Raw genomic sequence first — 12,678 nt, 5'->3', positions numbered from 1 at the left:
ATATAAGTGCAAGTCACGAACATGGATGACATGTCACGGTTACTTCACCGAATCAGTGTTTTTAAAGGTAATCGAAACCGAGTGTTTACTTCGTTTATACTTAAGTTTTTGAAGCGGGATTCTCTAAGACTGAATACTGTGAAATCATCGATAATTGATCCAAAAAGGAAGTTATTTTCTAAAAAGAAAAGTACTTATTCTTTAGGGGAACTGTAATAAATGGCCAAACCATCATTGACTCTAATAACACTTAATTAATTTACTAATTAAGCTTAATTAATTTAATAATTATACTAATTAAGGTACCGATAGGTATCTTACAAAGATATTACGTTAATAGAATTTTTACGGTTCCTATAAAGGGATAAGTACAGCAGTAAATATCTGTGGTAAATTTTGACTATCATGAGCTGGCCTCGAGCGATAGTATCCGCTGAATACAGTTAATTTCTATTTAGATAGAAAGAATTTCTAAAAACGTATTTTGATTAATCTCAAATTCAGGGGGAAAGACAACAAAAAGAAAAATTAGAATCATTTTAGATTTAATAATTGTTTCGTAGTGTTGAATAATACCGATTACTTTTTTCCTCTGTTGCGAAGATCAGGTATTGAGTTAGTAAAAATAAGTTCATCCTATCCACAAAGTATTTTATAAATTCATGATAACGACCTTCTAATTTATGCAAAATTTTGAAGGTAAACAGGTCATGCTATTTACAGGATAATATCATCATCAAAATTTATCTGGTAGCCTGATGCCGTTTACGGCCTTTTTCCCATTTGCATTTTATTCTAAACATATTATAATACATATGTATATCCTATCGAAGTATGAAATTGATTGAAACATATGTTAAGATAAATAATTTTAGGATAAAAACTATAAAATGATAACTCAAAATGGAAATGCGCTAAAAGCAGCTGAAACCAAATTCGTCTTATGTAAGCAATTTAAATAAAAATTTAGAAATCAAAAATAAGCGAAACGAAATTTTAAAGATATGTATGTTAGCAAAAACAGCACTTCATCAGAGAACGCACTGTCTTGTAATGCAATCGAGCCTTTCTGTAGTCAGACCAAAAACTGACTGTGCCCCGAATCCCCCTAATGGAAAAACTAAGTATGAAAATGCAATACCTCAAAAATTCAACTATAACAATTTGAATTTGTGAGGTATTGCATTTTCTTATTTAGTTTTTCCTTTATGGGTGTGAAGCAATTCGACAATTACAATTTGAATTTTTGAGGTATTGCATTTTCTTATAGGGGACTCGGGGCACAGTCAGCTTTTGGTTTAACCACTGACTACAGAAAGGCTCGATTGTATTACAAGACAGTGTGTCCTCTGATGAAGTTCTGTTTTTACTAACATACCTATCTTTAAAACTTCGTTTCGCTTATTTTCGGTTTCTAACTTTTTATTTAAAATATATATGTGTATTTATCATACTACTGGTATTTTTATTACCTTTTAAAAAGTTTTTAAGATGGAGACTTCTGGAGATTTGTTAAATTGCTTCACACCACGAAGACATATTTCTAGAAATTACAAAGTCACTTTTCTATTTATTCTTAACATAAGATTAAGAAAATTAAAATGATTATTTAAAAGCATGTTAACTTTGTTTTGCGAATTTTTAGCGAATGTTGCGAGTTATGGACTAATTATGGATGAGAGCTTTAAATTAGCCATACAAATTATGATCTTTAATTTATGCCCTAATTGACAAAATTCAGGAAACATATAGTATGTAATTTATTTTATTCTTAAGAAAAATGACATAAAATATAAAATACACATTGAACTCATAAGAAGATACAGATGCCAATACACAATTTTATGAAAAAAAAATCATATTAAAATAATAAAAAAGGTATGAAAAAATAACTGGTGCTTAACTACAGACACAATAATACATTTTTATTTGAAAACACTACTAATGCACGAGCCTAAATTTTTTTCACCTTTAAAATATACAAGTAAAGTTTAAATTTTCATCAGTATGATTATTCTAGAAACATGAACTTTGTAAAGCTGGAAATAACTTTTACAATGGTGATTTGGATCTTGTTATTTCAGTTCCTTTTTCATATGCCCCTTAAGGAAGGGTAGAATTTCTAATAATTGGATCAGTGATAAAAAAAAAGCATATCGATGATTTTAATTCCTTTATTAAAAAAATATTAAATAAGTAAAAAAAAACAGAATTTGAAGATAAAACAATAAGACCAAATGCTACAAAGGATGTATGAATATTCGCCATCTGTTTCAACACAAAAACTACCTAGATAAATCTTATCCAACACTTTTTATATCATATTTTGAAACGCTTCTTAGTCCTAATAGTCTCGTTCTCTCTTGTCTCTTCATTTTTAGATAGAAAAAGCGTGATATACAGGTTTCTCATCAAAACACACTCTGTTAAAAAAAAAAGCGATCCACGTTGAATGATAGTATAGATTTCTTTCGGATATTATCTAAGAACGACTCTTTGTATTCGCTAATACTTTTCTTAAACTTTAGTAAAGAGCCTAATTTAAACCCTAATATCATAATAGATTCAGTAACATAATAATACATTCATGGAACAGGTGTAACAATTCCCGTTGTTTATCGAATTCCGATTTTTTTCATTATTTTATGAATTGTTTGAACCATGATTTAGTGGAGAAAAAAAAAACACTCACAGATTTGTGATCCTTAATAATGGGAATACACGAAATATTATTTTTGTTATATTTTATAATTTACTTCAATACATTTTCTTTCAAAAAATGTCTTCAGAATACAATATTATTTACTATTTTGCGTACGGATAATGCAATTTATATTTTTTGAAAAAGCAAAAATAAGGAATTCCAAATTATGTCAATAATTTATAAATTAATTTTGAGAGGCATTTGAAGAATTATTTATAAATCAAAATTATTGAAAATTAACAAACTAATTTTGGCTTTCATATTTACGCTTCTGTAAAGCTGAAAACATGAGTAAAAATTCAATTAAACGTCGGAGATTGTTTTCTTTTACGGAAACATCATTCAACTTATAACAATAATGTAATTCAGGTGATAACTTAATTTATCTTGAAAACTTACTAAGGTACAACTCCGTTGATTTTAAAATATTTTACGATTCAATAAACGGTATTAAATTTATATATTTATACGGTAGATTCAAAGTGGGCCGATTTTTTTTTAACAACAGTACATAATGTGAAGCTACTTGCAAAGTCCAACAAACAAATTTATGCATCGCTCAGCATTTTCTTTTGGACATCAGGAGTCGAGGGTAAGTGTTCCTCGCTGGCACGGACATTGTACTTATTCGTCTTCTTCAAACGACGCCTGTTCTCCATGGTTGCTGAACAGAGGGTAAGACCGAAAAATATGCAACCACCAAATATGCAAAGCAGGCCAAAGGCCAGCATGATTGGACCAATCACTCTCTTCAAATCTGATCTGATGTATCTCTCGTAATTCTCGTCTGCAACGTTGGGTCTGACTTCCGTAAAAGCGATACCAGAAATGATGGCTCCGCCCAATAACATGGCGAATCCTAGGAGGATGACGCAAAATGTGCAGTAGCCAACAGTTCTTACGTTACCCATCCGCCATCTGTTCGTTGGATCAACGGCCATCCTTGACGATGATGGTCTGGAAAAAAGAGAAGAAATTAGTAAAACTCATACTGGATCCGTTTATTGCATGCTACATTCAAAGAAATGTCTGTTCAACGTTGAACCATAATAACAGTATCTTGATGCATAATATCATAATAGCCGAATCTTAAGGAACTCAAATTTGAATAATGTAGTCAGACAGAGAATATTGTTCGAAAAACTAGACTATTGTTCTAAAATTTGTTATTTTGCTTAAAAAAATTATGCTTTTTTAAATTAGTGGAATAATTGAAATTTAAAAAATGACATTCCTTAGTTTTCAACATTACTTCAACTAAAGAACATTATTCGCAATTTTTGAAAATACTATCTTTCTTTTTCATATCTGCAGAAATAATCTGCATACCTTCAAACATAATCCATCCGCAGACTGCCAAAAACATTTTTTGTTAAGAACTGTGTAAATATAGAAGTTCAAAGGGATTTTTCTACTTCCTCTAAAATATACTCAGTAATATTTTAGGCTTGTTTTTTTAGTCTAATATGAAAAGCAATCTGCAGAGCCCGTTACTTTGGTGGTGCAAGAAGCAGTTTAATATTGTAACATTTTTATTGTCTCCTAATTCTTATTTAAGTAGTTTTTCATCCCTCTGGTAAGAAAAATAATTTATCACTTACACACTTAGTAAAAAAACTTTTACGCAAATTTATATATTATTTTATTTACAATAATTTAAAAACAAAGTAATAACGAGAATACTGGCTACATAAATATTTTTATCCACAATACACGTATTTAAGCTTTGTCATAGCTTTATATCCCCCTTTTTCCATATTTATATTAAAAAATAAAAGAGATCAAGAAAAATATTTTTTCGTCCCTTTTTGGAAAATATCTGAAAAGTTAAGCAAAACGAAAACTGGTAATAATTTAAAGATTCTTTTAAGTAAATTTGTTTAATTTAGCTTTGTGTGTTCATTATTCTTCTTACAATAAATTAAATTACTTCCAAAATAATCATTTGTAGACAAATCCAAAACCATCAGCGCTTTGTTATTTATTGAAACTCAAGTGGTAGCTAAATCGAAAAAATACTAACTTCTCTTACAAGAGTTTTTTTTTCCAATATGGATAAACAAACCTTGTAGTAGTCTTGTAGGTATAAACAATATACACTAGCCTATAATAATGGAAAAGACACTTTCAGTTTTTGACATATTTTAAATTTCTCAAGAAAAACTTTAAAGATTATTTTGTAACTTTAGAGGTGTTTATTTCATGCAAGTTTTCATACTTAGGAATAAGATTTAAAGCTTTCAGAGGTTTTGAAGACGTGCAATAAATTACGAAGGGAAATGAATATTTTTGAACACCCTATGCCAGAAAATTAATCAAAAAACTTGTAACTTGTATCGATTACTTTAGTTGTTATTTTTAATAGCTACATAAAGTTAGTTTCCTAAACCTAGAGAAAATATTTATGAAGATATGGACCTTTTATGTAAAATTAATTTTTTCACCTTACGTTTTTTTGCTATAACTTCATAAATATTCAATGGAATTAAACAAAAGTTTTGGAGGAATTTGAGATTAATTACTTAATTGTCGATATAAAATTTTAAAAAAAAATTGTTAAAAACTGCTCAAGATATGAGCATTTAAGTTAGTTATTTTATACTGCGCATGGGTAGAAAAATTATAAAAGTTTTTTTTTCTCCATAATTTTGTAACTAATCGTATTTGACAACTAATGATAAAAGCTTTATTTGAATATCTTAAAAATTTAAAAAGTTTCAAGCAATTTTCTAAGTAGTGTTTGTATTTTTTATAAGAAAGCTCAAAATGATTTGGGGTTATCCACAAATTTGATGTTGTACTATTAAATAAGATTTATTCATAATGAGACCGGCATTGTGGGGAATCACCCCCCATAAGAGTATGTCTTCGTCTGCAAGTTTTATTTCTCTATACCATCAAAGTTTAGTTTTCGGACAATTATTGTAAAATATTATCATTTGTAATTAAATTTTGTTTTTTGAATCAAAATAAAATTTGTGAAAAACCCCTGATCGTTTCGAGTTTTATTTTGAAGAGTACAAAAACTACTCAGAAAATTGATTGAAACTTTTTAATTTTTTAGATATTCAAATCAAATGTTTTAATTAGTTGCCAAATACGATTCCCTAGAAAATTATAATTTTTTCAGTGCATGCGCAGTATAAAAGAACTAGCTTAAATACCTTATAACTTGCGCAGTTTTTAATTAAGTAATTTGTTTTAAAATTTTAAATCGAAAATGTTTTAATTAATCTTAAAATGCTCCAAAAACTTTGTTTAATTTCATTGAATATTTATGAAGTTATAATGAAAAAACGAAATTAATGAAATTTTTATAAAAAGATCCATATGTCCATAAATATTAAGTCTAGGTTTAAGAAACTTTAAACAGTTATTGAAAATTACAAGCAATCGATACAAGTTAGAAGCTTTTTTCTTTATTTTCTGGCATAGGGTGTTCAAAAATACTTGTTTTCTTTCATATTTTATTGTTGGTCTTCCAAATCTCTGAAAGCTTTCAATCTTATTGCCAAGTATGAAAAACCGCATGAACTAAACATCTCTAAAGTTACAAAACAATCCATTAAGTGTTTCTGGAGAAATTTTAAAAAATGTCAAAAACTGAAAGTGTCTCTTCCATTATTGTAGGGCATTATATTTTGCAATAATCAATATATTCTTAATTTCAACTAAAAGAAGTCTATCCTACATTAAATTTGACATACTCAAGAGCTGGTGGGCATCCGGTAAAAACGCTTGTTACTGCATGTAATATGCAATCAATAAAGCAGCATAATTACTTCTAATTTTTCTTAATTATTAATATCTTGTTTTTTGAACCAATCTGTATGATAAATATTATCACAATTTAGGATAGCACAATTGATTTATCAAACCTTCTTTTCTAGAGATAAATTGAATATCAAACAGATTTTATCTTAATTTGTTTCATATATGTGATTGAAGCAAAATCTAGTTACGTTTCTATCTAATCATAAACATTTGAAACATATAAATAGCGTTTATATTTTCGATCAACTATAAGTTGGACTAAGCTGCAAAACCCAGCTGGCTGAAACTAAACTTTTGAAAAAGGGAAAAGAAAAGATAAGAGAGAGGAAAACAAAAAGAACTATCCCAAAATAAACACTTATGTGCATGTTATATTTTGAAATTAGTAATAATAAATAAACTGATGGTAATACACTTTACATATTTTTGATGGAACAATTGAGTTTTTTATTAACTTAGGCAAGGAAAAATATTTAAAGTATATTTCCTTGAAACTTTCAGCTAAGCCGCATTTCCAAGTGGCTTGGAGGGTTTGTGTCAATAACTAGGGACTCTTCATTCATATGAATGAAACAAGATACCAAATCATCAAGCTGAGCTGATGTTATTTCACATACATTTCACAGTGCTAAAAAAAATAATAAACGAACTACCCTGAAAACTTTTGATCTAATGATCGAATCTTCACGTTATACGTCTTAATCTTAATTGTTCTAGTGGGTGACCTTAAATATGCTACTTAATTCGATCACTCGATATTTTAAGTTACGAAATCAGACACAAAAACGTATTTTCTCTGAATAAACATACCGTTTTTTCGATGGATTATCGGGTCTTTAATCCTCAAAATGTACGGGGTAGTCACTATTTGGGAAAACATGGTTCCAATAGTTTGATTAACATCATTCCAAAGAAATATAATTTTTAGTTACAAAAATACAAAATTTGAGTGAAATCGTTTAAATAGTTTCTGAGAAAATCATATTTTTAAAAAAAGAAATATTTCTAAAATTAGATTTCTCGGGAAATATTTGACCGATTTTGCTCAAATTTCGCACTTTGCCATGTAAAAATACATTCTTTAAAATTATGTAGAAAATTGTGTACCTTTTTTTGACTATTACTAAATAAAATTATAAAAAATAATAAATACTCAGTAAACTTTTATATGCAATTGTATTTGGAATTGTATGTATTTTTTGTATGAAATTATCTGTGGCTAAACGAATTTTATAATTGCGAGCAAAAAGTTTTCAATTCTCTTAAAAATGTCTCCAGACATGGTGAAAGAAGCAAAAAATAAAATTAACCTTAAGGGGTCCAAACTTTGGCTCGCTCTCCTCCTGACCAAACTTTTGAGAACCCTATTTTCGGACCAAAATAATTTTTACAAGTTGCAAATTTATTGCTACATTTTTTTGGCATATGGTGTTCAAAAACACGTTTTTTCGTTTGTTATTTATGGCCGGTCCCTCAAACCATTAAAGTTTTGCACTTCATTGTTAAGCGTGAGAAATAGCATAACCAAAACTCTTAAAAATTATTCTCTAAGCATATATTTTTTTTTAGAAATATAAAAAAATGTGTTAGTATAGAAGTGTTTCTATTTAAAGCATTTAATGAATTTTTTTAAAACGAAATCTTTGTAAGAGAAATAAATTGAATGAAAGCTAAGGAAGGGTACAAATGTCCCACTTTCTGTCGAAATGTTATATACATACAAAACCTCAGACCTTTCAGTATCTTTAGCTTAGTTATCTATTCGTTTAGATGTTATTGAGTATCGAATTTGGTTGTATAACTCCCAATCATCTGAATCCACGTGTTTATTTTGTTTAAAATTAAGCTTTTAGAATGTCTTTCTATAAAACTAAATAATTCAAAAATCTCAACTGTATTTAAAATTTAAAAAAAAAAAAAAGTTTTCTACTGAAAAGAAACATAAATGGGGAAATGATACTAATGCGTTTAAAAGAAACGTAAAAAATCGCAAAACTATTATTGAAGCCAATGATGTTTAATTAAATTTGGCAATAGGTGCTAAGCGAATTTTTTTAAAAAAAAAGAGCCATGTCATGAAAATAGAAATAATGGAGAACTGATAGTAGTTGGTTTAGGAGAAGCATAAGAAAATCATCATATTATTAATGACGTCAATGATGCTGAATTGAGCAGTGGTGGCTCAGAGGATAGAGAGCTCGCCTCCCAATGAGGTGAACCGGGTTTGAATGGCATCGATGGCTGGTGATACGAATTCTACACTCGACTCTCACCGACCACAGCGCTGAAGTAAAAATATCCTCAGTGGTTGACGGATCATGGGTTAGAGTCCCCTTGCCATCAGGTTGACTGTGAGAGGTGTTCGTGGTTCTCCTCCCCGCGTTACGCAAATGTGGATTAGTTCCATCAAAAAGTACTCCCCGACGGCAAATTTCTCCCAATGCTTGATCTAGTAGTTACCTTGTCTTCTGTATTGGGTTCAAAATCTCAAGGTTGAACATTGATAGCCCAAAATTTGGGTAGGCTATTCAACGACGATTGTAAAATAAAGTGAAAATGATGCTGAATCAATTTTGGTAATTAACACCACTTATAGTGTGATAATTAGAGCAGTTTTAATAGATATCTAAAGCACTAATAAAGGTACAAAGATACCCACGTTAATATATTTGGTACCTATTAAAACTGCATTAATTGACTGTTCATATTTTTTTTTTACAACTACTCTTTTAATTCTTCATACATCGTCTGTATAAGGTGTCATTTAATTACTATTTCAACAAAACTCGAGCATCTGTAAACACAACAATAGAGCAGAGTGATTGTTCATCGACTTATCTAAAATAAGTTGGAATATACCTTGCAGTTTTATAATAGTAACCGGAGAAAGACGTTTTTCACATCCCCTCGAAAGTGATAAATATCAGAAAAAAAATCACTCAATTATAGTAAATGTTGACTATCGTGAATCAGTCTTGAGCAAGAGCATCATGCCAAATGATACTGAATGCAGGTTAATCTTTATTTTGATAGAATAAACCGCTAAAAACGTGTTTTTTTCTCAATCTAAAAGAATAAAGCCTCTTGTACCAAATCGTAATAAATAAAAAATAAAGGATAATTATTTAAGCTGCATCAATTGTGTTTGGTGAACGTAAGTATTTCAGTTTTTTGCATGATTTAAGTGTTATTTAGAACTAATTTAGTGATTATTCACTTTATTTTCTCTCCCCCCCCCCCGTACTAGGAACGGAAATTCAGCTAGTACAGTGTAATCCTAACATATTGAAAAATCTGCTACAGTTTTGAGGAGTGGACTTTGGAAATCTGCGTATTTGGAATATCGCTGACTCAAATTTATTAACTAGAGCATTTATAAGTCCCTAAAAATATGCTTGTATTTTCAGAAATGAGTGATTAGAATGATAGTAAAATAACTAAATAATACAATTAGAAACTATTAGGAGACAGTGCTATTGCTTGACATTGTTTTTAGATTTTGATTTATCTATTTTTATTCTATAATTCTGATTGTGCTTCTAACTAGTTGAACCACACCACTCGATCGCAAATGGATGATGTAAGTCATTTAAAATTTAACCCTTTGCTGTGGAGGTTCTTTCAGCAATTAAAAAAAGGTGCAACCCTTAGAGTTCTCGAGACAAATCCCACAGTTTACCCATTTACCATACAACATTAAATAAAGTGGTTACTAAACATGAAAACGTAAAAGCAATTGCATTCTGAGTGGTAAGTAATTTATGGAGCCGGACAGTTACTCTCGAGTGCAAAGGGTTAATGTTGAATTTATAAACTTTTTGAAAAAAATATTAGCAAACTTTGCCAACTTACCCTATATATGGGATAAGTTGGCATAGCATAGGGATTTAATCGAGCTGTTAAGCGTTACGGGAAAACTAAGAAAACTGGTAATAAAGTTTCGAAAGTCATGTTCGATTGTTTTTTTGTGCAGAAATTTTTTTTATTTTAATTTTTTTTTTTTACTCGTTTTGGATTTACCTGTTGCAAAAACGCATTATTTTGTACTGATGTAAAAAGTACTCTTATATAAAAAAAGTGGAAGGGCATTTATGTTTAGATTAATTTGATATTTCCTTGTGTACGCTACTACTTGAGTAGTTAAATATCTTTTTGGATTTAATTGTGCTCAAAATATAGATGCTTATATTATTAATATATTATGTTTATCTTGAATTTTTTGTTTTGTTTATATTAGGTACATATTAAGAATGAAATAATTGTGTTAGCAGTTTTTATTTTTTGATTCGATTCAGTGTTATATTTATATTATTTTATTTTGTCTTATTATATTTTGTATTTTTGTTTATTATTGTATTTCCAGCTCTTATTCTTTGACTAAATGGTAACTTTTAATGTGCGAACAATAGTTATGAAAACAAAAATATTTCAAGTCAAGGAAATAAGTAGGAAATCTTTCAAATTTAAGAATAAAAAAAGCGTCATCACGTCTACAGTAGTACTCCCAAAAACAATTATACGCAGAAAAATATAAATTCTAATTATATTAAACTCTTGAGAAAAAAAATTAGTTAAACAATATGCTTTTAAAAAGCTGAAAAAACATTCATGTTATAGAGTAAATAACAGTGAAAATTACGATATGCAAAATAAATAAATGAATACTATTATTAAAAATAAATTAATATTGTAAATAAATAAATATTAATGAAAATAGCAAAGACGTATAAAAAACCTTATCCTCTTGTATTCTCTTATTTAGTTCTTATAACCGTTCTTAAAAAATAAAATTAAAAAAAATATAAAGGATAACTCACTTTTTTTTTCTTTTTTGTAAACGTGCGTAGTATATCATTGTAATAAAAAACTCAGACATTGATAGGTTTAGAAAAAATACGGGTAAAAAAAAGTAGAAGGAAATGTCCACTTGGTAGAGAATAGTTGTTATATTTTACTACTTTTGATAGTTGTCTTATTGCTATTATATTATTTTTAATAGTTGTTTTACAAGAATAGTTGTCATAGCAACTGAACTATTTTAAAAAACATGCTTCATTTGAAACCTGATTCTCCCTTTCACCAAGATTAAAATGAGTTAATTAACGAAAAGAACAACATTAGGGGGAAAGGAAAAAGGAGTTGTATTGAACAGAACATCCGGTGGTATTTAAACTTTAAGTATAGGACTTGCATAAACTGGAAAAAAAAAAAAAAAAACTTCAGTAAGCCTAAAACGAGTTAATTGAAGAAAAAAACATTAGAAGGAAAAGGAAAAAAGGCTGTAATTAACAAAACATCTGGTGGTGTTTAAGCTATAAATGTGGGAGTTGTATAAACTGAAAGAAAAAAACCTTGACCAAGACTAAAATGAGTTAATTAACGAAAAAAGCATTAGAGGGAAAGGGGAAAATGACTGTAATTAACAGAACATCAGGAGGTGTTAAAACTATAATTATGGGAGTTGCATAAACTGAAAGAAAAAAAAATCAATCCTGAAAAAGGGGAAAAACATATAGAAATCGTTTTCAGACCAGACACCTCCTATGGCCGTGTATAGTTGAAACATTTTACAATTGTTCAATCCTATTGCTAATGAAATATTACATTTTGAGCTACACCTCAAAACCGTTGCATTGTAAACAAACGCTTGGATTCGAATATTTTTGTTAAAATGATCCTCTTGTTTATGGCCAAAATAGCTAGCTATCATACAACAAATGTGTAATTAGAAATAGACACTGATTAACAAGGTCACTTACCTTTAATAATAAATAATCGAGTTAATAATCCAAATGCGAAAACTAAATATCAAAAATGGCGTGGTACTTTTTCTTGTTACTTGATTGCCTCAACATAATTCTTATCACGAAGAATTTGTCATAAGTGGCTCTTGCCCCGCTATTCTTATCTGCATCGCTCACCTTCTTTCAACTCGTATAAAGATAAGGTTACCTGAGATACAGCATACCTTACACTCATCTGGACTTTGTTTTCATATCTAAAAAATCCATGCAGGTTTCAAAACGGCTAGAATTGTGGTTAAAAACTGATTTCCAGAACTAAGATAGAGTTCCTTGGTAGAGGTATTTTTTTCCCCGGTATTACTCGTGTTGGTGCATGTTTTAGGCTTAACTCATCTGAATAAACAACTGAATGCTTATTTTTTGTGCGACAGAGATGGCACATCCGTTAAATGGGGG

The 12,678-nt window shown here is 29.2% G+C and overlaps 1 protein-coding gene across 1 annotated transcript; it reads right to left on the bottom strand.

The window, feature by feature from the left end:
• Positions 1 to 1,749: 1,749 nt before the first annotated feature.
• LOC107442228 (uncharacterized) lies at positions 1,750 to 12,516 on the bottom strand. Its single transcript, XM_087156815.1, has 2 exons — positions 12,238 to 12,516; positions 1,750 to 3,661 (listed from the first exon to the last, which is right to left on the bottom strand). The coding sequence occupies exon 2, from the start codon at positions 3,643 to 3,645 to the stop codon at positions 3,253 to 3,255; it is 393 nt and encodes a 130-aa protein (XP_087012941.1). The 5' UTR covers positions 3,646 to 3,661; positions 12,238 to 12,516; the 3' UTR covers positions 1,750 to 3,252.
• Between the last annotated feature and the right edge of the window lie 162 nt (positions 12,517 to 12,678).

Source organism: Parasteatoda tepidariorum, chromosome 2, assembly GCF_982258835.1.
Source record: "Parasteatoda tepidariorum strain Cologne lab strain chromosome 2, Ptep-v5.0, whole genome shotgun sequence".
NCBI lineage: Eukaryota > Metazoa > Arthropoda > Arachnida > Araneae > Theridiidae > Parasteatoda > Parasteatoda tepidariorum.
Note: the sequence above shows the minus strand (reverse complement) of the source record. Positions and strands in the feature narration are given on the sequence as shown.

Bases quoted from the DNA above. Each gene is read 5' to 3' on its own strand.
- LOC107442228 (XM_087156815.1), bottom strand. From the start codon at position 3,645: ATGGCCGTTGATCCAACGAACAGATGGCGGATGGGTAACGTAAGAACT.